The 27256-nt window shown below is 41.4% G+C and overlaps 1 protein-coding gene and 1 long non-coding RNA gene across 4 annotated transcripts in view; one reads left to right on the forward strand and one right to left on the reverse strand.

Moving 5' to 3' along the window:
- Nucleotides 1-27256, forward strand: part of ADAMTSL3 (ADAMTS like 3) — a 349114-nt gene that overhangs the window by 52060 nt on the left and 269798 nt on the right. For all 3 annotated transcript variants that reach the window (XM_081546775.1, XM_081546777.1, XM_081546776.1), the window contains exon 3: nucleotides 5697-5816. In XM_081546775.1, the coding sequence (XP_081402901.1) occupies nucleotides 5697-5816 (120 nt within the window). The remainder of the gene's footprint in view (nucleotides 1-5696; nucleotides 5817-27256) is intronic.
- Nucleotides 1-27256, reverse strand: part of LOC145528459 (uncharacterized) — a 77979-nt gene that overhangs the window by 7106 nt on the left and 43617 nt on the right. Inside the window, exon 2 of the long non-coding RNA XR_014070441.1 lies at nucleotides 2324-2480. This is a non-coding gene — a long non-coding RNA (uncharacterized LOC145528459). The remainder of the gene's footprint in view (nucleotides 1-2323; nucleotides 2481-27256) is intronic.

Consider the following 27256-nt stretch of genomic DNA (forward strand, 5'->3'; position numbering starts at 1 on the left):
TGCACATATCCTGGTCCAGCCTCCCTTCCCCCACCACACCTCCCCGTCCTCCCTTCAATTGTTGCTGCCTAAGGGGCCTGACCTCCTCAGTCACCCTGTCCTGTGAGGCGCCACCTGCCACCAAGTCTTCCCAACATTTAGGACGTTGGCTCCCTATCCCGTGAGAATGTCAGTGTGTGTTTGTTGCTGCCCAGGCTGCCTGCTTTCTGAAGTCATAAGAGAACTTAGCCATTTCTCCTTAAAGAAAAGTCTGGTTTTCCTAAGCCTGTCCCCATGGAGGGAGCTGGGGGGATGGGATGAGGGTGAACTTTCACTTGGCAGCTGGTCCATGGAGTCGCAGAGAGTTGGACATAACTTAGTGGCTGCACAACAACAACAGCAAAAGTTTCTTCCCGTTATATATATCTGTGACTCAAATGTTAGTCCCTGCCTAGATTCTGCTGGCAGAATTCAATTAGACTTCAGAATTCAACTTAGTATATGTGTGTTTGCTAGAGGGGAGGGGAAGACAGGGGAAGGCTGTAGGGGAGGATGACAGAAGGTGGAAAGGTACCTCATTCCACCCTTGGGGAGCAATGGGCCACTTCAGAATAGTTTGCTAGACTCCTTTTATTTTTTGTTTTAACATATATCTCCTCTCCTATGGATCTCCTTCCCATTCAGGTCCCCACAGAGCGCTGAGTAGAGTTTCCTGAGCTGTCCTTTAGGTTCTCATTAGTCATCTGTTAGATGTGCATTTTGCAGGCTCAGTTGCTTCAGTTGTGTCTGACTCTGTGTGACCCCATGGACTGTAGCCGACCAGGCTCCTCTGCCAATGGCATTCTCCAGGCAAGAATACTGGAGTAGTGGATTGCCATTTCCTCCTCCAGGGGATCTTCCTGACCCAGGGGTTGAACCTGCATCCTCTGCATCGTAGGCAGATTCTTTACTGCTGAGCCACCAGGAAAGCTGTATCAATCCTAGTCTCACAATTTCTCCCAACCCTAGTTTGCTAGATTCTGACATACTCCTGTTGCCTTCTGAGGGAGTGAGCTCCGTGTCATAGATGTATTCACTTAAGAGGCTGCAGGGCATCGGGCAGGATTGCTGAGTGGGCCAGGCTGGATTGGATGACCGAGAAGGTCCCTTCTAGCACTGAGCTTTCATTATCCTGGGATGCTACAGGTCAGCACTTCAGACTTCACACAAGCATGTGAAGCGGTCCACGCTGACCACCACAGTTGGAGAGGACTTGGACTGCACCAGGCTGCAGCATCAACTCCCACAGGATTAAAAGTTGACGCAGGAGGAAGGATTTTGATCAAGAGAGGTGAATTAAAATCATTTATCAGTGACACGGGGTGTGATGTGAGCCCAGAGAGAATCTGGTCTAGCTCAGGGACTGAAAAGAAAAAGTGAAAGTGTTAGTTATTCAGTCATATATGGCTCTTTGAGACCTCATGGACTGTAGCCTGCCAGGCTCCTCTGTCCATGGGATTCTCCAGGCAAGAATACTGAAGTGGGTAGCCATTCCCTTCTCCAGGGGATCTTCCCGACCCAGGGATCAAACACAGGTCTTCCTCATTGCAGGCAGATTCTTTACTGTCTGAGCCATCAGGGAAGCCCTAGTCCAGGAACTGGTAGCCTTTAATTCCCACAGAATGGGTTTGGTGAGAAATTTCGCCCCCTCCTGCATGGCTCAGGTAGTGTGGCCATCAGTCTTAGACTCTCACTGAATCACACCAGACATCTCCATGGGGAACACAGACATGATGGAGACACAGCCCTCAGCCTTCTGTAACTGCCTCCACAATGCTGCACTGAGACGCCTTTGGGGAGAGGCAGAAGCCTGGAATAGGAATACAGTGAACAAAATGTAAGGCAAACACATGTCATTTTACCCAATCGAATTTCAGCAGCAAAAAAAAAAAAACGCTCATTGGGGCTTAAGAAATGTTTGTAGTTTTTGTTAATAGCATAGAAGAAGCACAGCAGACAAATACTCTGATCACAGAGGCTTAGGACAGTCCCCCTTGCTGCAGAAAGCAGCCACTTGGGAGTAAATGTGGCAGCCTGTTTTTTTCAGTGGTAGGGCAGCTTCAGAGGAGCACAGGAAGGAGAGCCAGCTTGGAGGTGAGACAGCTGAAGGGAGCTGGGGTGGGGAGGGTCAGAGAAGATGATGGGGATAAACGGATGATGATCTTGCAACCAGGCATCCCTGATACCTAGTACGTGTGTGTGTGTTAAGCCACTTTAGTTGTGTCCAACTCTTTGCGACCCCATGGACTGCAGCACACCAGGCTTCCCTGTCCTTCACTATCTCCTGGAGTTTACTCAAACTTACGTCCAATGAGTCGGTGATGCCATCCAACCATCTCATCCTCTATCTCCTCCTTTCTCCTTTGGCCTTCAGTCTTTCCCAGCACCAGGGTCTTTTTGCAGTGAGTCGGCTCTTTGCATCAGATGGCCAAAGTGTTGGAGCTGCAGCTTCAGCATCAGTCCTTCCAATGAATATTCAGGGTTGATTTCCTTTAGGACTGACTGGTTTGATCACCTTGCCATCTAAAGCCTTCTCTAGCACCCCACTTCTTATATAAAGTTAAACAGCCCTCTCCCAACTTTATTCTCATATCCCTCTGTTTATTTACTTTATAGCACTTAGAGCTTTAATTTTCATATTTAGAAATTTGTTTGCTTTTTTAAAAATCTATCTCTTCCACTAGAGTATAACCTCCATGAAAAGAGATAACTTATCTTTCTTGTATGTCATTTCATCCAAAGCACTCAGAATAGTTTCAGGCATATAGTAGGTGCTCAATAAATATGTGTTGGATGTATGGTCAACTAAAGATAAGCATCATACAGGATTGTAGTTTTTTAGTCACTAAATTATGTCCAACTCTTTTGCGACCCCATGGACCATAGCCTACCAGGCTCCTCTGTCCTTAGGATTATCCCGCTTCTTGTCCCAGGCAATAATACTGGAGTGGGTTGCCACTTCCTTCTCCAGGAGATCTCCTCAACCCAGGGATCCAACCCACGTTTCCTTCATCCTCTGCACTTCAGGGGGATTCTGTACTGCTGAGGCATCTGAGAAGCCCATTATATAGGGAGGCTTTGTGTATTTAGGGAGCTAATTTCCGGTGGTGATCTTAGGCTGCTCCCAGCCCCCAGCCTTTTGTGAAATGACCTAACTGTGTCTTTGCACATGATTGCTAACAGGTTTCAGCACTGGCTCCTGCTCTGTGCTGTTTGGCAAGTATCTTAACTCTCAGAGCCTTAGTTCACTCATTTATAAATTTAGGAGTTCGACCTAGATGACTTCTAAGGCCTCTTCAGGCCTTTAAAACTATGATTCTATGATCTCTGAAGCCAAAAGAGGCAGGTAATATTTATTGATCTTTGCTGAGCATTTTGGTTATCAGCTTCCATGAATTATCTGAAGATAGAATTCATTATTTTCTAGTAGTTAAATAAAATTTGGCCCTGAGGTTTTTATTTTGGTGGGAAAAACAATACTTTTACACATACTCAAGCTTCCTAGGAAATACAGAAATAAATTTTACCATCAAATTCACCTTTGATTTTCATGTGCAAGTTTTTATTCCCATCTCAGTTTTTATTTTTTTATTATTTTTTTCCAGATACGATCCAGAAATCTATATGCTTATTTCCTCAGTGAATTTTTACTTAACAAGATGAATGTCAACATTTGGAAATTACTACACAGGTTGTTGGAGATTGGAGGGGAACAAAAGGAGGAGGAAAATACAATTGTTTGAACTTCTACACTATAAAGAACATAAGCTAGATGAGGAATTTACCCCTAGTAATTCATCTAGTCCTCAAAAGTGATTTTTTAAAGATTTATTTTTAATTGGGGGTATAGTTGTTTTACAATATAGTGTTTATACTGTATAGTACAGTGAATCAGCTATATGTGTGTTAGTGGCTCAGTTGTGTCCGACTCTCTGCAGCCCCATGTAGTAGAGCCCCCCAGGCTCCTCTGTCCATGGAATTCTCCAGGCAAGAATACTGGAGTGGGTTGCCATTCCTTCTCCAAAGGATCTTTCTGACCCAGGGATTGAACCTGTGTCTCCTGCATTGCAGGCAGACTCATTTGAGTGGTTCATTACCACTTGAGCCCCTAAGGAAGCTCAAATCAACTATACATATACATATATCCTCTGTTTTTTGGATTTCCTTCCCATTTAGGTCACCACAGAGCATTGAGTAGAGTTCCCTGTGCTATGCAGTAGGTTCTCATTAGTTATCTATTTTACGCATAGTATCAATAATGTGTATATGTCAATCCCAATCTCCAATTCATCCTACCCTCCTTTCCCCACTTGGTGTCCAAAAGTTTGTTCTCTGTGTCTGAGTGTCTATTTCTGTTTTACAAATAAGGTCATCTATACCATTTTTCTAGATTCCATAAATATGCATTAATGTACTGTATTTGTTTTTCTCTTTCTGACTTCACTCTGTATGACTGTCTCTAGGTCCATCCACATCTCTGGATGGCATAATTTTGTTCCTTTTTATGGCTGAGTAATATTCCATTGTATATATATACCACATCTTCTTTATCCATTTCTCTGTCAGTGGACATCTAGGTTGCTTCCATGTCCTGGCTATTGTAAATAGTGCTGCCACGAACATTGGAGAGCATGTTATCTTTTTGAATTATGGTTTTCTCTGAGTATATGCCAAGGGGTGGGGTTGCTGGGTTATAAGGAAGATTTATTCCTAGTTTTTAAAGGAATCTCCTTACTGTTCTCCATATGGATGTATCAGTTTACATTCCAACCAACAGTGCAAGAGGGTTCCCTTTTCTCTACACCCTTTCCAGCTTTTATTGTTTGTGGAAGTCTAATAAATACAATTTAAAGTCAGAACAGTGGCTCACAAAGCAGAAAGTAATCAGCAATAGTTAAGCCAGAAGTGTCTTCTATTTTTTTTCTACACTAATGAATACTGAGGGGTGACAAGCTTTAATACCAGGAAGACTTTTTACTTTTTCTGATATTTCACATAGAGCTCCATGGAACACTGCTAACACGTGTTGGGGTCTTCTTGTCTTTGTAGGGGCTGTGGCTTTAGTGTCCCTTCCTTTTCCTCCTAGGGTCACTTTAGGAACAATGTCCAGGAGACATATTCTGTGCCCTAAACATAACTAACGAGAAGCTACTGTATAGCTCAGGGAATTCTGCTCAGTGCTCTATGGTGATCTAAATAAGAAGGAACTCCAAAAAAGAGAAGATATATGCACTTCTGTTACAGGATGGAAAAAAATAAGTGTGTTTCTTACTCCTTCACCAAACAATCACAACAGAAATAAAGTAGGTTGTTTCCATGTCTTGGCTATTGTAAATAGGCACTTCCCTTTTCTTGGTGAAACTTTTTGTGGTTGGATTCTGTTGGACTCACCCTTTTCAAAGATTGCCTATTGGGGGTCCTTTGTTGTTGTTGTGTAATTGCAAAGTTGTGTCTGACCCTTTTGCAACTCCATGGACTATAGACTGCCAGGCTCCTCTGTCCATGGGATTTTCCGGGCAAGAATAATGGGATTGGTTGCCATTTCCTTTTCCTAAGCCAGGGATTTAACCCGCATCTCCTGCATTGGCAGGCAGATTCTTTACCACTGAGCCACCAGGGAAGCCCACTGGGGGTCCTTACTGGGGCCTTATTTGTAACCAAGCAATCTTGCCTTTCAGACCACAGCAGAGAAGTCTCCTGGGGCCTACTTCCTTCCTGAGTTTGCACTTTCCCCTCAGGGAAGTTTTCTGGAGGACACAACCGGGGAGCAGTTCCTCACGTATCGCTATGACGACCAGGTAAGAACCTCACGGGAGAGCCTATTTTTGGCTCTGCCATTTGCCAGTGGGCAGGAAACAGTTTCTCAAAAATAGCTTCAAAATCTTTCTATTTCCTCCTCGGCACAACTAGTACAATAGACCCGTGACATCAGGAAGGACCCTGAAACCCCGGGCTGCCCATGCTTGCGTGTAGCTTCCTGCACAGTGTGTGGCTCCTGCTCTGGTTGTGGCATTGGCTTGAGAGACACGGTCTCTGATTTTCATTGGAAATATTTAAATATTAAGATAAATATTTAAATTTGTTCATTTTAGCTGTTGCCAAATTCATCATGTAATTCTGAAATTATCTGAAAGTTCTGTTTTCTGATTAAGCTTTGCTTTCATTGCCCTCTGAGCTCTTATTTAATTTTTTTGACCAGTACCAAAACTTACCTTTTTCAAGCCCATTTTCCAGAAAGGAAAACAGATGCCTGCCTCTGTGTGAGTGTGCTTGTGTTCACGTGGGTGTGTGTTTAAATCACGGAACAAAACCCCACTGGAGAGCAAGACTTGAGCTTGGCTGAGATGCAGAGAGCAAAACTGCACCCTCGGTACTATGACTTCTCATTCTCGATTTACACTGATGCCTTGTTGTTGTTTAGTTGCTATGTCATGTCCGACTCTTTTGTGGCCCCTTGGACTGTAGCCCCCCAGGCTCCTCTGTCCATGGGGATTTCCCAGGCAAGAACGCTGGAGTGGGTTGCCATTTCCTTCTCCAGGGCATCTTTCCAACCCGGGTATTGAACCCGCATCTCCTGTGTTGGCAGGTGGATTCTTTACCACTGATCCACCTGGGAAGTCATTTTCATAATATAGACCTCAGTTAATGCTTTGGGCCTGGTTGCTAAGAGGAGCTAAACCATCAAGTTGCTTTCTGCCCTTTCTCCTGGATGGATTTTTAAAGGATCTATGATTTGTTGTTGTTGTTCAGTCACTAAATCGTGACTTACTCTTTACAAGCCCATGGACTGCAGCACACCAGGATTCCCTGTCTTTCAGTTGCCTGGAGTTTGCTGAAACTTATGTCCATTGAGTCAGTGATGCCATCCAACCATCTCATCCTCTGTCGCCCCCTTCTCCTGCCCTCAATCTTTCCCAGCATCAGGATCTTTCCCAGTGAGTCAGCTCTTCGTGTCAGGTGGCCAAAGTGTTGGAGCTTCAGCTATGATTTATGTCTCCTTTTAATTGAGAAATTAATGATTTAATAGGTTTTCATAGGAAAGCTTCAGAGAAACTAATTGAGGAGCCAGTAAAGGATAGACGAGGATGTCTGGAAAATCACGAGCTCTGTGTTTTTTAATTAAAGAGTGGTTAATGCCTTCTCCAGCTTCTACAGATAAATTATATTTAATATCGTAACAATATAAAAGCTATCTGAAGAGGAAAGTAAGCCCCTTCAGTCTTTCCAAAAAGCCTAAGGCAGACCTTAAAAGCATGTGGCATGCGGTGGAAACTCTGTCCTAGGACATAGTGTTCCGGAGGGCCCAGTGGATAGCCTGTGAAAACATTCTGTGTTGCTCCCACTGTGTGTTTTTTTTCACTGAAGGAACAAAGTCAAACTATAACAAGCCAATAATAGCACCTACCCTCTGCTATTAAAGGCAAATAAAAGAGGCATTTGTACCAAACTAGGTGTATCTGTTGAATGAATCTCAAGAATGTAATCAACTAGAGAATTGTTAACCTATCAGCCCAAGCCTGGATCCTCTTTCCTCTTCATGCTGAGTGTGCAAAATGCACTGTAATATCAGAGAAAAGTTAGATAAAATATTCCTCAGTTTGAAAACTTCCCCCGTCCTGCAACATACCATCAAATGTGATGAAAAGTTAAAAACATAGACTCAGGAGTCAGACTACTTTGGGTTTGAATTTCAGTTCTGATATTTTACTTGCTGTGTGACTTTGGACAAGTTACTTCACTTCTCTGTGCCTTAGTTTTGTTATCTGTGACATATATGATGGTATTGGTCAACCTCATGGAAATGTTTTAAGAATTAAAGGAGATAATTCAGGTAATTCTAATTCAGGTAATTCCTATGTCTGCCTGCACAGGTTCTGATGCATAAAAGTACTTCATGTCGCTATTGTTATTGCTAGTAATATTATTTGCGAAGATTCAATTCAAAGAATCTCAGATACTCTTATGGAAAAGAAAAGGAAGAAGCATACTCTCCATTCATATCAAGGGTCTGCACACAATATGTTAAATTCATTGTTTATTAAAGTATAACATACATATAGTAAATGACATCCATATCTGAAGTGTAGAAGTTGACCAGTTTTTAAATATCTTTATGCCTGTGTAACTACCACTTAGATCCAGCAATTAATCATTCCCCCACCCTAGGAAGCTCCATGGACCCCTTCTGGTCAATATCTCTCACCCAGGAAGTAATCATTAGTCTGACTTCTATCACTGTTATAGATTCATTTTGGTTTTTATTTTATTTTTTCTGTTTTTTTAAAAATTAGGTTATAATTGCCTTACAATGTTGTGTTAGTTTATGCCGTACAGCAAAGTGAATCAATCACATGTATATATGTACATGCATGTTCACTTGTTTCAGTCGTGGCTGACTCTTTGTGAACCCATGGACAGTAGCCCACCAGACTCCTCTGTTCATGGCATTCTCTAGGCAAGAATACTGGAGTGGGTTTCCGTACCCTCCTCCAGGGGATCTTCCTGACCCAGGGATTGAACCTAAGTCTCCTGCGTCTCCTGCATTGCAGGTGGATTCTTGACCGCTGAGCCACCAGGGAAGCACTACATATACATATAGTCCCTCTTTTTTTAATTTTCTTCACATTTAGGTCGCTACAGAGCACTGAGTACAGTTCCCTGTGCTAAACAGTAGGTTCTCATTAGTTATCTATTTTATATATAGTAGCAATAGTATATGTATGTCAATCCCAATCTATCAATTTATTTCACACTCCTCTTTTCCCACTTGATGTCCATTTGTTTGTTCTCCACGTTACTGTCTCTATTCTTGCCCTGACAAGAGGTTTATCCGTACCATTTTTCTAGATATATATGTTAGTATACAATGTTTGTCTTTCTCTTTCTGACTTAACTTCACTCTGTATGACAGACTCTAGGTCCATCCACGTCTCTACAAATGACCCAGTTTTGATGGGATCATACAGCACATACTCATCTGTGTTCAACTTCTTTCCCACATTATGATATCTGAGAGATTGAACCAGGTTGCTGGATCCGATGTAGTTCAGGTTTTAATGTCTGTACCTTGTGCTATCTGCAACCAACTGTCTCATCTCAGAGCAGGTGGCAGCATATTGTGTGGCAGGCAGCATCGCTCCTACACAGAAATCCCCAGTTTGTCTCTCAGAGGTTTTCAGGGCAGCCATCCCACTGTCCCAGCAGCCTGAAGCCAGAGTGACAAAGTGCTTATGCTGTGGAGGCTACTGTCTGGTTCCTGAAGTTGTGGGTCAGGACTGGGTTCACTAGGAACTTCCGCCTATGGAATACTCATTTGATAAAATGGGAAGTGGGCAGACAGTGTGTAGATACTTGCTGTCTTCGATGACCCTGTAGGACTTTTTAAAGTACTCAATTCTGGTGTATTTTCATGATGACCTTCAGGTCACTCTTCCAATGTCCCCTGGATTAGATGTCTGGAAAACTAAGAGCCCCGAGGCCAGTAAAGCCCAGCTGAGATGTAGGCTGTGTTTAATGAGTCACATAGAAAGCACACTATGGGTTATAAGGGGACTGGGGCAGCTTCTAGTGAAGTATGCCATCCTGAAGCCAACTGATAGCCATGCATTTTGGTGCAGGCAGGACTAGTCAGGCAGCCTTTGTCTTGCTTCTGCCACTAATTGGCTTGTAACTTAACAAAGTCATTCAGCATGTTTGGACCTCAGAGTCCTCATTTTTTAAAAAAAAATATTTTTGGCTGTCTGAGTCTTTGTTGCCGTGCGGGCCTTTCTTTAGTTGCCATGAGCAGGGGCTGCTCTCTGGTTGCGGTACACAGGCTTCTCATTGTGGTGGCTTCCTGTTGCAGAGCACTGGGCTCTAGGGCTCTGGCTCAGCAGCTGTGGTGCATGGGCTTAGCTGCCCCGTGGCATGTGGGATCTTCCCGACCCAGGGATGGAACCCATGTCTCCTGCATTGGCAGGCAGATTCTTTACTATTGAGCCACTAGGGAAGCCCCCTCATTTGTTTTGAAAAACAAAGTGACCGTATTTCATGTTCCCAACTCCTTCCTGTCCTAAATAGTCTGCTTTTCGAAACTACAGAAATATTCTGCATTGCAGAGTGTTAATTAGATCACGCTGATGATCAAGGCAGTCATGCCTGCGATGCAGTAAACTATCACTTAGAGAATCATGGGATTTTATAGCTGGTGGAGACTTCTCAAATGGCGTATTTCAAGAGTCAAGAAAACAGACACTCTGAACATGCAAATGACTTACTCAAGGACATCCAGATGGTTATGTGAAAAAAACTGAAACTTATATTCTAAACTTTTGGCTCTCCCACTCTGAGATACACCCAGCTGCTTCTCTTGGAAGAATCATCTCAGAAATTATCTCTTTTCCTAAAAATCCCAATTCCACTGTTATAGTGGGCTTCCCTGGTGGCTCAGTCAGCAAAGAATTCGCCTGCAATGCAGAAGACCTGAGTTTGATCCCTGGGTTGGGAAGATCCCCTAGAGAAGAAAGTGACAACCTACTCCAGTATTCTTGCCTGGGAAATCTCATGGACAGAGGAGCCTGGTGGCCTACAGTCCATGGAATTGCAAGAGTCGGACACCACTGAGCAGCTAAACTACCACCACTATTACAGTGAATAGGGCTTTGGAGACCTTAGCAGATCCAAGGGAATAATTTCATATTCATGAGCTGCTTCATGAGCTCATTCTTAACTCCTTGAGAATTTGGAATTAACTATTTGTTGTTCAGTTGCTAAATCATGTCTGACTCTTTGCAACCTCATGGACTATAGCACGTCAGACTTCCCTGTCCTTCACTGTCTCCTGGAGTTTGCTTAGACTCATGTCCATCAAGTTGGTGATGCCACCCCACCATCTCATCCTCTCTCACCCCCTTCTCCTCTTGCCCTCAATTTTTCCCAGCACCAGGGTCTTTTCCAGTGCGTTGGATCTTGGCATCAGGTGGCCAAAGTATTGGAGCTTAATTAACCTAGGGTAAGTTTTAATGTAAGCTTATGGACATTTGGGAGAGAACCACCTGGATTTTGTGTTGCAGAGGCTCTTTTATATTTTTTTGGTTTTGTGGCTTCAAGGCATGTGGGATCTTAGCTTCTCCACCAGGGATAGAACCTGAACCCCCTGCATTGGAAGCATGGAGTCCTAACCACTGGACAACCAGAGAAGTCCCCTGCAGAGATCCTTTTATACTCTTTACATCCATCGTCTCTTCTTCCCTGTCACCATCTGTCACTGACCGATCCGGTATTTATTTTGTCTCTTTCTGCCCACATTTAAGTGGATTCAAGATTTTTTTTTCAAGTTAAAATAGCTGTCACCTGTGCTCTAATCTACCATTGCTTTCAGTGACTACTTGATTTCCAAATTCTTATTTTCTCCTGCTGCTTTTTCCTCCTCCTTTTAGCTCTTAAAGTCTGACTTCCAGCATCTCCTTCCTCCATACGCCCTTTCACTTTAGACAGCATTATTTTCAAGAATTTCATTTCCTTTCCTGAAGTCAAATTCAGAGTTTGATGTGAATCATTCTACATCTGTAAAACTCTATGATTGTAAAATTCTCTGTTTGTCAAAAATCAGAATAACATCATCTGAGGTATCATAACGTCATCATTGGAGTCAAGTTAACTCTTTGCCTACTTGTATGATTTCTTGTCTCAAAATGCCACTTCAGTTTGTATTTTCTTTACTATTTCCATCAGCAGGGAGGCAGAGGGCTGGATGTGTGGCCTTGGAATTATGGAATGACAGAGTTGGAAGGAAGTTTAGGGATTCTGTTTTTTCAGGTGAGGAAGTGGAGCTCCAGAGAGGAACAGTGTCTTACCCAAGATCACACAGCCCAGAAGTAGCAAAGCCAAGTGTCTGTTTTTTGCCCTGCAGCTCAGTTAAGACATTTTTTACATCTAATCTGCGGGAAGGAAAAGTATGAGAGCAATGTTTGAATGAATTTTTAATATGCATCGTAACAACAATATGTTAATAATGAACTCTTTGTGGAGTCTTCTTTCTAAACTTCTTCTAAATGTCTTTTTTCTTCAATGATTATGAACAAACTGAATTTTCATTTTGCTTGTTTGAGTATTGATTTATGTATTCTTTCTAAGGACAAGAAATCTGTTTGCTGTAAGTCCATCTTTCTCAAAGTAACTTCTTCTGAACTTTTCATGAATATCTTGGCTGGGAGCTTCATTGTGGTTAAACTGTTGGCAGGCCTCAGAAATATCACTTGACATTCCCAAGTTATTCATATAATAGTTTTTAACTTGGGAAGTATATACCAGCTTCTGAAGTTTCTCATGAAGGGAGATGGACACAACCCTTGAACCTATAGGACATTGCCAGTGTCTCTGGGGATCTAAATGGGCAGCTCGCATGTTCTCTGCATAGGAGAGTTTTCTTTGTTGTTTCTGGCCTGTGTGTATAATGTTTTTAAGCAGCGAGCCATTTGAGTTTGAATAGTTCATTCCTTTGTTAGTAAGTAATCTTGGTCAAATGTAGTTAGGCTCCTTCAGTATTCCAAAGAGTTAGACCATGAGCTTGCTTTCTCATTAGATCGGTGCTAGAAGACAGGAACACATTAATTGGAATGACTTGTACTTGATTCCTAATTCAGGCACATTGCAGATACATGAATACTGCACACGTAGCCATACGTGCTGCTGTGATTCACTTTGGTATACGTGCACTCTGAATTTCATTATCATGGAGTTTTTTGCACATCAGCTCATTCTCAAGCATAAAAGAAAAAGATTGGTTAATGGAGAGTCAGTTGAGCTTTTGAACCATGCAGACGTTTTCCTCTTCTAATCCTGTCTTCCTTGACTCATTTTTGGGGTACTGTGTAATTTTTCAAATTACGTTCATCAGGTGAGTTAAATGGTAGATACAAGCTGTTGAAGTTCCAAACAGTTCCCAGTGCAGCCCTTGCTGCCTGTGCCCAGATTTCTCTTCTCTCTGAGGTCTGACCTGTCCCTGCCCAGGATGTACTAGGTCTTCAAGCACTTTGAGACTAGGTTACTTCTAATTGCTCTACTGTGTCACCCTCAATCCTTGGATGTCCACTGCCTCTTGGACTACCAAAAGATCATAAGTAGACATATAAGATTAATAATAAAACAAGGTAGTGTGTGATGAATGCAAAATAAATTATAAAGGCAACAACATAGTGGAATGGAAAAGCACATTGGAAGTCAGGAGATCTGAATTCTATCCAAATTCTGACACTCATCAGACCTATAACCTTGAACAAGTCACTTAAATCAGTAGCCTACAAAGAACTGCCTACAGGTCAAAACCTGCCCCACTCTTAAGTTTTTGTAAATAAAACTTTATTGGGACACACACACACACACACACACACACACACACACACACACACACGAAAGCCATTGGGCCTTTCTTCTCTTCTCTGCTACAAAATATAAGTTTCTTTTAAATGAATGTCAGGGTTCACAATCTACTGTAGTCTCTTCCGCTTCAGGCATAGTAATGTGAGTGGATTCTAGTGGTGTCTGCTGTCTTGGACCAAGGCAGGGCTATGGCCAGGAAGCTGGCCTTTCAGGCTTGCTATGAGGATGGGGAGTAAGTGGTAGGTAGAAGGCTGGATGGAAGCACGTTATTTCTTTCTCTTGTCAAGGAGGAAAAACAAAGATGGAGAGAGCTATAAGACAAAGGTAAGTGGATTCACTGGCTGGGTGAGAGAGCCATGTCAGGCCAGAAAAGACTTTGCTGACTCTCTGCAAGCTGAAGTTAGAAGGGCCAGATGTCCAGGCAATAGTGGAATTTATTCCCTATCATGAGGGATTTTAAGTGTTATGTTTTGATTGGCTGATTTGGAGTTGGAAATGTTGTTTTTGGTTGGGCAAGTCCTGGCCTACAGCACAAAAGTACAGGCATGGCTTGCAAAGAGGTTCTTGGGGGGCTAAGGCTCTGGGAAGTTTGGGTCATTCCGTGGATGCTTTTGTCTGCTACATGCTTGAGGCTGTATCACTCTGGACAGTATTTCTTGGATGTGGATTTGGGTAGCAGAGGCCTCTTGAGGGCTGTTCAGGTGGTAGGCAGATGGTTCTGGCACATGGATGCCTGAGACCAATTGGAAAAGTACCTTGAAAGTGTCCACAGAGACTTCCCTGGTGGTCCAGTGGCTAAGACTCCGTGTTGTCAACGCAGGGCACATGGGGTCAATCGCTGGTTAGGGAACTAAGAGCCCACATTACACAACTAAGACCCAGCACAGCCAAATAAATAAACCATAAATATCTTTAAAAGTGTGTCTAGTGTTATTTTCTATCTAACCTTTTATGATACTTTTAATATACGTCTCATGTCCACTTTCGTAGGGTGACAAACTGTCCGAGTTTTCTTGGGACTGAAATCATCCAGGCAAACTGGGACAGGTGGTCACTCAGCTTTCCAACCCAGACATTTCTGTGCACTGTTGGGCTGGAGTTACCAGTTGAGATCAGTGGACCTGAGGTTGAGGCGCTGCTGGCTACCGTGCTTGGTGGGTCATTCCAAGAGCCAGTGGGGAACAAGAGTGTAGCTGTTAGGGGTGTCCCATCTGGATATTCTCTTGGCATTGTCTTCCAATAAATTTCCAGGCCTGGGTTTTTAGAGAGAGTAACATGGAAGCGATGGCACACGAGCGCAGCGGCCGCGGCCGAGAGGAGCTACCCCCGGCCCGAGGTCAGGGGCGGTGGCCGAGAGGAGCTACCCCCGGCCCGAGGTCAGGGGTGGCGGCCGAGAGGAGCTACCCCACCTCTGAGGTAAGGAGCAGTGGCTGTGCTTTGCTGGAGCAGCCGTGAAGAGAAACCCCGTGTCCAAGATAAGAGAAACCCAGGTAAGACGGTAGGCACTGAGAGAGGGGATCAGGGGGCAGACAGACTGAAACTACAGTCACGGACAACTAGCCAATCTGATCACATGGACCACAGTCTTGTCTAACTCAATGAAACTAAGTCATGCGTATGGGGCCACCCAAGACAGACGAAGCATGGTGGAGAGGTCTGACAGAATGTGGTCCACTGGAGAAGGGAATGGCAAACCACTTCAGTATTCTTGCCTTGAGAACCCCATGAACAGTATGAAAAGGCAAAAAGATAGGACACTGAAAGATGAATTCCCCAGGTCAGTAGGTGCCCAATATGCTACTGGAGATCAGTGGAGAAATAACTCCAGAAAGAATGAAGGGATGGAACCAAAGCAAAAACAATACCCAGTTGTGAATGGGACAGGTGATAGAAACAAGATTTGATGCTGTAAGGAGCAATATTGCATAGGAACCTGAAATGTTAGGTCCATGAATCAAGGTAAAATGGAAGTGGTCAAACAGGAGATGACAAGAGTGAACACTGACATTCTAGGAATCAGTGAACTAAGATGGACTGGAATGGGTGAATTTAACTCAGATAACCATCATGTCTACTACTGTGGGCAGGAATCCCTTAGAAGAAATGGAGTAGCCATCATAGTCAACAAAAGAGTCCGAACTGCAGTATTTGGATGCAATCTCAAAAACGACAGAATGATCTCTGTTTGTTTCCAAGGCAAACTATTCAATATCATGGTAATCCAAGTCTATGCCCCGACCAGTAACGCCAAAGAAGCTGAAGTTGAACACTTCTATGAATACCTAGAAGACCTTCTAGAACTAACACCCAAAAAAGATGTCCTTTTCATTATAGGGGACTGGAATGCAAAAGTAGGAAGTCCAGAAACAACTGGAGTAACAAGCAAATTTGGCCTTGGAGCACAGAATGAAGCATGGCAAAGGCTAATAGAGTTTTGCCAAGAGAATGCACTGGTCATAGCAAACACCCTCTTCCAACAACACAAGAGAAGACTCGACACATGGCCATCACCAGATGGTCGATACCGAAATCAGATTGATTATATTCTTTGCAGCCAAAGGTGGAGAAGCTCTATACAGTCAGCAAAAACAAGACCGGGAGCTGACTGTGGCTCGGATTATGAACTCCTTATTGCCAAATTCAGACTGAAATTGAAGAAAGTGGAGAAAACCACTAGACCATTCAGGTATGACCTAAATCAAATCCCTTATGACTACACAGTGGAAGTGAGAAATAGATTTAAGGGACTAGATCTGATAGACAGAGTGCCTGATGAACTGTGGATGGAGGCTTGTGCCATTGTACAGAAGACAGGAATCAAGACCATCCCCAAGAAAAAGAAATGCAAAAAAGTAAAATGGCTGTCTGAGGAGGCCTTACAAATAGCTGTGAAAAGATGGGAAACAAAAAGCAAAGGAGAAAAGGAAAGATATTCCCATCTGAATGCAGAGTTCCAAAGAATAGCAAGGAGAGATAAGAATGCCTTCCTCAGCGATCGATGCAAAGAAATAGAGGAAAACAACAGAATGGGAAAGACTAGAGATCTCTTCAAGAAAATTAGAGATACCAAGGGAACATTTCATGCAAGAGGGGCTCAATAAATGACAGAAATGGTATGGACCTAACAGAAGCAGAAGATATTAAGAAGAGGTGGCAAGAATACACAGAAGAACTGTACAAAAAAGATCTTCACAACCCAGATAATCGCGATGGTGTGAGCACTCACCTAGAGCCAGACATCCTGGAATGTGAAGTCAAGTGGGCCTTAGGAAGCATCACTACGAACAAAGCTAGTGGAGGTGATGGAATTCCGGTTGAGCTATTTCAAATCCTGAAAGATGACGCTGTGAAAGTGCTGCACTCAATATGCCAGCAAATCTGGAAAACTCAGCAGTGGTCACGGGACTGGAAAAGGTCAGTTTTCATTCCAATCCCAAAGAAAGGCAATGCCAAAGAATGCTCAAACTACCGCACAATTGCACTCATCTCACATGCTAGTAAAGTAATGCTTAAGAGTCTCCAAGCCAGGCTTCAGCAATACGTGAACTGTGAACTTCCAGATGTTCAAGCTGGTTTTAGAAAAGGCAGAGGAACCAGAGATCAAATCGCCAACATCTGATGGATCATCGAAAAAGCAAGAGAGTTCCAGAAAAACATCTACCTCTGCTTTATTGACTATGCCAAAGTCTTTGACTGTGTGGATCACAATAAATTGTGGAAAATCCTGAAAGAGATGGGAATACCAGACCACCTCACCTGCCTCTTGAGAAATCTGTATGCAGGTCAAGAAGTAACAGTTAGAACTGGACATGGAACAACAGACTGGTTCCAAATAGGAAAAGGAGTACGTCAAGGCTGTATATTGTCACCCTGCTTATTTAACTTATATGCAGAGTATATCATGAGAAACTCTGGGCTGGAGGAAGCACAGGCTGGAATCAAGATTGCCGGGATAAATATCAATAACCTCAGATATGCAGATGACACCACCCTTATGGCAGAAAGTGAAGAACTAAAGAGCCTCTTGATGAAAGTGAAAGAGGAGAGTGAAAAAGTTGGCTTAAAGCTCAACATTCAGAAAACTAAGATCATGGCATCTGTCCCAACACTTCATGGCAAATAGATGGGCAAACAGTGGAAACAGTGGCTGACTTTATTTTTTGGGACTCCAAAATCACTGCAGATGGTGATTTCAGCCATGAAATTAAAAGACGCTTCCTCCTTGGAAGGAAAGTTATGACCAACCTAGACAGCATATTAAAAAGCAGAGACATTACTTTGCCAACAAAGGTCCGTCTTGTCAAGGCTATGAATTTTCCAGTGGTCATGTATGGATGTGAGAGTTAGACGGTAAAGAAAGCTGAGCGCCGAAGAATTGATGTTTTTGAACTGTGGTGTTGGAGAAGACTCTTGAGAGTCCCTTGGACTGCAAGGAGATCCAACCAGTCCATCCTAAAGGAGATCAGGACTGATCTTGGAAGGACTGATGTTGAAGCTGAAACTCCAATACTTTGGCCACCTCATGCGAAGAGCTGACTCGTTTGAAAAGACCCTGATGCTGGGAAAGATTGAGGGCAGGAGGAGAAGGGGACGACGGGGGATGAGATGTTTGGATGGCATCACTGTCTCAATGGACGTGAGTTTGGGTGGACTCCAGGAGCTGGTGATGGACAGGGAGGCTTGGCGTGCTGTGGTTCATGGGGTTGCAAAGAGTCGGACACGACTGAGCGACTGAACTGAACTGAACTGAATATGGAAGCATATACCATGTGTAAAATATATAACCATTGGGAATTCACTGTATGACTCAGAGAACTCAAACCATGGTTCTATAACAACCTATATGGTTGGGAAGGGGTGGGAAGTGGGAGGGAAGTTAACAGCGGAGGGGATACATGTATACCTATGGCTGACTCATGTTGATGTATGGCAGAGGCCAATACCATATTGTGAAGCAATTTTCCTTTGATTAAAAATAAATAAGTTTGGGAAAAGAAGCCAAAACTTTAAAAAAAGTTATTTATTTGGCTGTGTCAAGTCTTAGTTGTGTCTCTCATGCTCCAGAGTTGTCTCTCAGGCTCAGTAGTTGCTGCGCACAGGCTTAGTTACCCTGTGACATATCTAATCTTAGTTCCTTGACTAGGAATCAAACCCCTGTCCTCTGCATTGGCAGGTGGATTCTTAACCTCTGGACCACCGGGGAAGTCTATGCCTGGTTTTATTAATGAAGCTTTTGTGTGTCCATTCATGTGGCTCTTCTCCATCTGTGTCTTTACACAAATTGTCCCGGTTATTTAGAACATCCTCCTCTGCTTCCTCCCCTCTCCCAAAATCCTTGTTCATCGATGTCGGTATGATCTCTGGGTTGGGAAGATCTTCAGTAGGAAATGGCAACCCTTTCCAGTATTCTTGCCTGGAGAATTCCATGGACAGAGGAGCCTGGCAGGCTACAGTCCATGGGGCCGCAAAGAGTGGGTGAGCAAACACACACACACAGTTTCAAAGAAATCAAGATGTAGTCAGTATTAAGTATTCTGGTTTCACAGAAAATTGAATTATGAAAATAAATTTCAGAAACTTAGTAACAGAGGAAAAGTACAGGGAAATAAAATTGATGAGAAGAAGATGGTAGCTATGTTATACAGATCTCAGAGAGCTAACTTATTAATATATACTCACAAATGACAGAAGAGATTGAGTGGAAGAGAAGAAGAAATTAAATAAATGCTATAAGTCACTTTTGATTTACTAAAAGATTTTGTGAAGAAAATCTACAAATATCGCTAACATATGTGTTAATTATATTGCATTCTGATTTTTTACAAAAGTGAGAAGCAGCATCTTAGAATTTAGGAAATGCAAATGTAGAAAAATTAGCATATGGAGATGAATGTAGCCCATGTTCTCTGAATCTAAATAATCCAAATAAACATTAAGACAAGATGTTTTTAAGACAAAAAGTATAAACTGTTGGATATGTAAAAATATTCTCCTAAAGCAATTATTGGCCAAAGAGGACATGAGAAATATAATTACACACTTTGTAGGAAATAACCAAAAAGAGAATACTGTATCAAAAAATCATAATTAACTACAATCTATATTGAGAGATAAACTTATAGTCTCAAATACTTTCAGTAAATGTACACATTTACTATATTCAACAAGTGGTATAGAACAGTCGGTTAACTATTTAGAGAAAGTTAATTTAAAGTCTTTTCCATATGCCAAAATAAATTCCATATGGATTGAAGAGTTAAATAAAAATTAAACCATAAAAATATAATAAGACTGTAAAAGTAGATGTTTCTCAAATTTCTAATGGAGAAACTTAGAATGAATGGAAAATAGAGTGTATTGGTAGGTTTGACTAGAAGGCTTAAAAATGTGTATTTACTGAAAATCATTCAAATGAAAAGTTAAAGGAAAATAATATATACAAATTATGTTAAAATACTGTGTAAAATACTTTGTAAGAAAAAGTAAATAGTAAAGGAAAATAATTTATTCTTCTAAAAGGAAAGCAAAAAACCTGTTAACTCATGTGGAAAAACTCCACTTTACTTGTAATCAATAAAATGTAAATCCAAGCAATGACCAAATAGCATCCCCCCCACCAACTTTACTTTAAAAAAGGAGAAATATGAAAACTTTGTGCTGGCAATTGTGACACAAAAGGTTAGGCTATGTGATGCTATTGAACAATAATATGTGCAATGCTTTTTGATAAGCAGTTTTGTAATCTTTATTTGGAGCCTTAAAAATATGTTTACTTTTAGCCAACTTATGTCTTTTCTGGGAATTAGTCAAGGGAGTATTTTAAGTTTTTTTTTTAAAGTTTTATGCAAAATTACATTGATCTCATCATTATTCATAAAAGGTGACAACCAGGAACAATTTAAATATTAAACCATAAGAAAATGGTTGAATAAATTATGGGATTTCTAACATGGACTATTACAAAATTTTTATTATATGTGCGCTTTCAAAATAACATGGGAAACATTAGCATTATATCCGTAGATTGTAAGATTGGGTCACAAAATCATAGAAGTCTCCAATTTTTTTCATATGTGGACAGAAAGAAAAACACCAAGAAATAACCCAAGCTGTTAACAGTGGTTATCTTTGGACTGCAGAATTAAGGATGTTTTAAATTTTCTTTTAAGTATATTCTCCAGGCTTTCTACAGATGACTGTGCAATACTTTGATCATTAAAACATGATAAATATTCTTTCTAAATAGTGAGGAAGGGTCACTCAGAGGGAGTGGCTAACAATACTGGAATACTTTGAAGGGTGGAGGCAGTTTTAATAAATGGAAAAGATTAGGGAATGGATATACTCAAGACTCACACTGAATAAGCGACCACCAAGCTCTATGCCTCGTGGGTCATTTCTTTTTTTGTCTTTCTTTGAAAAACTTCACTAATAAGGCAGAAGGCCTCACCTTTGCTTTTGTCTTTTATGGAGAAACTTTATTTTCCTATGGAAACCTTTTCCTTTTTTTCGCTTTATAGAGCACAGATGTCTGCAGGATTCAGCCTTGGGAGATGTTTATGTGCAGGTGTTCAGTTTCCGCTACATAAACCCACACGCATTGATTCCTTTCACCCTACATTTGGGTGAAATTCATACTGTAATGTGAACATGAATATCTATCTATTGATACAAATGCTAATCAATAAAGTGTTAGTTTGAAACAGTAATTTGGATTACTCATTAAAGTTCATGTTAAATCATTTAATAGAATAATTTTGTGATGAAAAGGGTATTAAAAATTGAGGTTGGACATGTTTGACCTTGGGAAGAGGACCTTCTGGAAATGTTCCCTTGCAGTAATGCTCAAAACCTGAGAACCTGCACTCTGGTCTGGGAAAGATTTCCTTGCAAGTAAAACCCATCACTTTGGGTGACCCATCAACTTGAAAACAATCAGCAATATAAATACAAAAGGGAACAGGGCCACTGTTTGGCTGTCAGACGTTCCCCTCCTCCACCTCTCAGCTGAGCCATAACATGCTTAGATTAATTTTTCAGATTATGTCAGCAATGGAAACTCAGCATAAAAAATTCAAAATACTGTACTTCTCTGGATCTCAAATTGAAAAAGACCACCCAGGACTAGGCTTTTTGCATTAATTTCAGAGGGACAGAATTGTCAAAGAGCAGGTAATCTAGCAGTGTCGTAGCTGACCTGTAGGTGCTAACATTTTTCTTTACAAGATGGATAAAACTATGGATATTCAGTTGGCCAAAATGTTTGGGTTTTTCTGTAACATTTTATGGAAAAACCTGAATGAACTCTTTGGCTAACCCAAAAAAACTGACATTAAAAATCTGATGTTTAAAAATGATATGGAACATTTTAGAAGGTGCTAGGTCACTTATGGGTACTGATTACCCAGAGAAGGCGCTAGTGATAAGACCAGGAGCTTAAATATGCCGTGTTCAGTCACTCAGTTGTGTCCGACTCTTTGCAGCCCTATGGACTGCAGCCCGCCAGGCTCCTCTGTCCATGGGATTCTCCAGGCAAGAATACTGGAGTGGGTTGGCATTTCCTTCTCCAGAGGATCTTCCCAACCCAGAAATAGAACCTGCATCTCTTTCATCTCCTGCGTTGGCAGGTAAATTCTTTACGACTGAGTCACCTGGGAAGGAGGTTCCAAACCGATGTATTGTCCAGGTGGGAACTCCAGGAATAAAGCCTGCAGAGCTGAATCTGAAACGCCATCCACAGCCTGGAGTGTTGAACAGAGGACTGAGGCTGGAGAATCCTCCTTAGAGTGGTGCTGGGTCACTCTGTGTGGCAAAGGGGCAAGAACTGGGGCAGAACATGGGGTGGAGATTGGGGTTTGAGAGACCATAGCTCAGTTTCACAACAAAGCCAAAACCGTCCTTGAGGACTCAAAAGCTTAGTGCTTGGGAGCAGTTAGCTTTTTATTTATTTATTTTTAAAATTTTATTACTGGAGTATAAATGTTTTACAATGTTGTGTTAGTTTCTGCCGTACAACAAAGTGAAATCAGCTATGTATATACATATATTCCCTCTCTCTTGAGCCTCCCTCCCAGCCCCGATCCCACCCCTCTAGGTTATCACAAAACAAGGAGCTAAGCTCCCTGTGTTATGCAGCAGGTTCCCATAGCTATTTATTTTACACATGGTGGTGTATATATGTCATGTTCCCTGAAATGATGCTGAGCATCAAGAAGTTGTCAAGTTTATTTCCTAGGTCCCTAATTTAAAGACTTTAATGTATGCTTTCCATTTTAAAAGAGTTAAGCTAAAAACGAGACTCTAGAGGGCATCCTTCTTTATCTGGAAAATTACTCATTTCCCTAACGGTGTCAGATAAATGAGTCATCTCTGTATATTTCATCCATCTAACAGATGCTTCCTTTATCAGATCATAACATACGTGTAAAAGTGGAAATTAAAGGAACATGTTGGGATCCATGTTCTTCCTTAAAAATGGATTTTCTATGAAAACTCTATTCCATTTGAATAATGGGCAATAATATATACCAAGGTTGTAGCTTTTATCCTTAATAATAAGTATAAATTACAGGAAATGCTGTAGAACTATATTAGAAGCTATGTAAACAATGTTCAGCTCTGTTTTAACCAGTTGATCATAATCCAGAAAGCTGTTTTTTTTTTTTTTTCCATTGGCATTTCATGGAATTTATTGAATTTTCCTCATTTGTGCTAGGTTATCTTTCTGCTTCTTAAATCAGATTGGATTTTCATCAGATAATCATGCATTCCTGTTTATCTTTCTTTGTGTGAAAGGGGTATGTTTCTTTAGAAACAGCCAGCTTAGGATACAGTGTTTCTCTGGATGCAATTGCTGTCAGACTGCAATGAGCACAGGTAATGGATATTGTCATACACGACATTTGGTTCATTAGAATCTGTCAAAATGGGTTGGGTAAGTTATGGCTCTTGGAAAGAGCACAATACTGCATTGTATTGGAGAAACACACTTTTAAGGCATTCCTGAACTGGCATTTATTATGACCTGCCACATTATTTCCATTTTCAGCATTTCATTAAATTTGACCGTCTGGGTGTAATCACAAGAATGTAATGGGAAAGGTAATGTGAAATGTCTCCTTAAACCCTCCTAAACAAAAATGAACTAGATCTTTTATTCAGTCCAACAAGTTGATCACCTATGATACAGCAGCTCTTGGTGATAAAACTAGTAACAAGACAGTTTATGTTTTCAACTAGCTTGCGGCCCAGCAGGAGAGATGAATGGTCAAAACTAATCCTAATGTGATGCTAGGCTGAAGGTGTTGATGGAAAGCAGAGAATTAGAGAGGAACGTTTTCTTCCTGGGGGTGAGGAACTTGGGTGTCTACATATTAGGTACTGACCTTGATGGGAAGAAACTGTGAGTCACAGCTTCTCAGTGTGATTAGAATTCTGGGCCGCTGCTAAGTTCATTGTCCTTTGGTGTTTTTGTGGGCTGCACACATATGCATGGAATTTAATGTCATTTTAACTCACCAGAGAAAGTTTGTGGGTCTAGAGGTTTGGAAAATAACTCACTCTGCAATAAGCTACATTTTAGCTCAAAACCTTCAAATGATTATGCCATACTTGCTCTGCTTTGTCTGAAGGAAGCTGTCTCCCTGTCTGGAGACAATGGTGTTGAGTAAATTTACAGGGGGATGACTTTATTTTAAAAAATCTTCTCTAGTTTGTTGACAGCACTCATGCTTCATAAAACAGGGTGCATGATCCTGAATTTCATATGAACAAAATTTATTAATTTTGATGTCTACTTTGAATGGTTTAGATCATTTGTTTGGCTTACTGCCCAGTAAAAGCAGGAAAGTGACTCGGACATCAACCACAAAACGGCCCAGGGACCCCTTCTCACTGGATAGACATCTGGAATGGTATATGAGGAACAGACATTGCAGACATACATTTAATTAAAGGTTGGTGTTCAGACCGGAGGAAAGTGTGGTGAGCCTCCTAGCATAAAGAGGATAGTGAGTCTCTGAGACAAACATTGTTAATATTTTTTGTTTTATAATAATGCTTTACAGCTTGAAAGAGTGTAACTATAAAATAGTGTAACTATAAAATAGACTATGAACTCAAAACAATATTAAGTCCAAATAGTAATTTTTAATAGCAGCAATTTATGATGCATCTGTGTGGGTTCTTTCAAGTGGAAGAAGTCTTCAACACATATTTTACAGTTTTCAGGAAAAAAAAAAAGAATTCTCTTCTGAATTTTTGTGATCTGATTGATTATAGCAATTGTAAGGATTTACTGGGGCTTCCCAGGTGGCTCAGTGATAAAGAACACCAATGCAGGAGACGCAGGTTTGATCCCTGGGTCGGGAAGATCCCCTGGAGGAGAAAATGGTTGGTAACCCACTCCAATATTCTTGCCTGGGAAATCTCATGGACAGAGAAGCCTGGTGGGCTGCCATCCACAGGGTCCCAAAGAGTTGGACACGACTTAGCAACTGAGCAGGAGCACACAAGGAATTATTGAGTCACCTATTATGCTAATTTGGATTTGTAGGCATTATTCTGTAATTAGTGACATTGGCAAGAATCATAACCTAAAAAATAGAATTCTGTTAATTAAATTATGTTTCATCCTCAAGCTGTCGCTAAGTTGGTATGGGCAAAACAAGATCAGAGCTAGGAAAGCTGGGGATGGGAGTCCAGGTTCCCTGGGCTTGGAGATGCTCATATAGTAGTTCCTTGATCAAATTGCTGTAACTCTTCAGCGTCACAACACCTCTGTGCCTGTTTTGTGGCAAGTTGCCTCCGCTCACTTATATGTGCCAGCTCAGGTATAGGTGTAGCCATTTCTGGGAGAAAGAGATGCTCAGTAAATAGACTCATGGTTTATAGATATGAACACACCAAGGTACAAAGGAGTTAGAACATTTCTCTTCCAAACTATGTAAGCACAAATCATTGTTGGAGCTAAGGAGAAAAGAGTCTCCTTTTCAGATCTCAGAGAACATCATGGGCAGCCTGGGTAATTCTCATCTCACCTAGTGAATGATGGCTGCAGGTGGTAGAAGTATCTTTTCTCCAACTTCTCCTCTGCTGGTAGGGAGGGAAGAGATGCCACGTTTGATAATGCATCTCTGATATGAGTCCTCCAACTTTTCCTTGAATGTCTCCAGAAAGTGGGGAGCCTTTACTCCCTGTACTGGTTTTCTGATGTGATTGTGCTATTTTCTGAGCTTCACCCATAATTATGTATATCTAGTGGAGAGTAAAACTGTATCAGGCAGCCTCACTATGCAAATATTGAAGAATAAGAGTTTTTATTTTTTTTTAAATTATATCTAATTTTAAACAAGGCCGCCTATAAACAGATACAAAATCTAATATGAAATAACCCATCAGTAGGTGACAAAGACAAGACAAGAATAGGGGCATATGTTATAGCCAAAAAAAGGCTAAAATAAAATATGTTATAGCCAGGAATAAGACTAAAATAGAAATGCACACCACAGAGGTCTACATGCATACTGCAGGATAGGAGGGGGTACATATTTAAATCTGAGCTTTCTAGAAGCCAATTTGGAGGCATAAACCCAGCCAACTTAGAAGGATAAACCCAATCAGTTACCTAATTTGTGGGGACCGTAAGATAATAACCTAAGTGTTTCTCAGAAGCAAAAATATATTCCTTCCTTTAAGATGGAAAAAGCTACTGATTTTATTTTTAAAAGCAGGCTTTAGTCCACAAAGATGGAGATGTTTGATTTTGAAAAGGAGACATTCCAATGTTGGGATTTCTTAACCTGCTTACCAGATTCATATGAATGATCATGTTCCTGAAGCTTCTCTCATTAAAAATCTTTTTATAAGATTTATAAAGACACTTCTGGGGTCAATGAAAAATTTTTCATAAACTAAAACATATGTATGATTTTTTCATCTCAGTAGCCTAAATGCTTGTTTGTTTGTATTTTGCTATTGAGCAATGTCTGTCAAAGTGAAAAGTGTGAGTCCCTCAGTCATGTCTGACTCTTTGAGACCTTATAGACTGTAGCCCATCAGGCTCCTCTGTCCATGGGATTTCCCAGGCAAAAGTACTGGAGTGGGTTACCATTTCCTTCTCCAGGGGATCTTCCCAACCTAGGGATCAAACCTGGGTCTTCTGCATCACAGGCAGATTCTTTACAGTTTGAGCCACCGGGAAGCCCAGTGTTTGTCAAACCAGCTACCAAAGAACTCTCAGTAAATTAACTGGGTTTTAGATATTCACAATCGGCTGGTAACAAGAAGGAATCCTCACCTTTAAGACAGACAGTAGAATTTGAAGGAGTCTTTGCCTAGACAGAGATTACCAATAAGGTTTGCAAGTGCCGCAGTTCCTTTGGTGCATGCTCAGTCACTAAGTCATGTCTGACTTTTTGCGACCCCATGGACTGTACCCCACCAGGCTCTTCTGTCCATGGGATTATCCAGAGAAGAATACTGGAGTGGGTTGGCATTTCCTTCTCCAGGGGATCTTCACGACCCAGGGATCAAACCCTTGTCTCCTGCTTGGCAGGTGGATTCTTTACCACTGTGCTACCTGGAAAGCCCTCAGTCTCTTTTACTTTGATCTAATTACTTGGCAGAAGGGATATGGGGAAGCTATGCATATTGTGTGAACAAGGGAGAAATATTCTCTTTTGACTTGATCTACAATAGGCATCATAAGGACAGGAAGAACAAAATTGACTAACCTTTATGCTGCTAAGGCAAAAATGAGCAGTATTCTCAAAAATTTCCCTCAGGTTTATCTGACATATCATCTTGTGTAATAATCTAGAGTACACAATAGGGGAAAGCAGTCCTTCCATTTTTTAGCATCCTGCTGGGATTATATTGG

The sequence above is a fragment of the Giraffa tippelskirchi genome, chromosome 12, assembly GCF_054371585.1.
Source record: "Giraffa tippelskirchi isolate mGirTip1 chromosome 12, T2T-mGirTip1v1.2.pri, whole genome shotgun sequence".
NCBI classification, from domain to species: domain Eukaryota; kingdom Metazoa; phylum Chordata; class Mammalia; order Artiodactyla; family Giraffidae; genus Giraffa; species Giraffa tippelskirchi.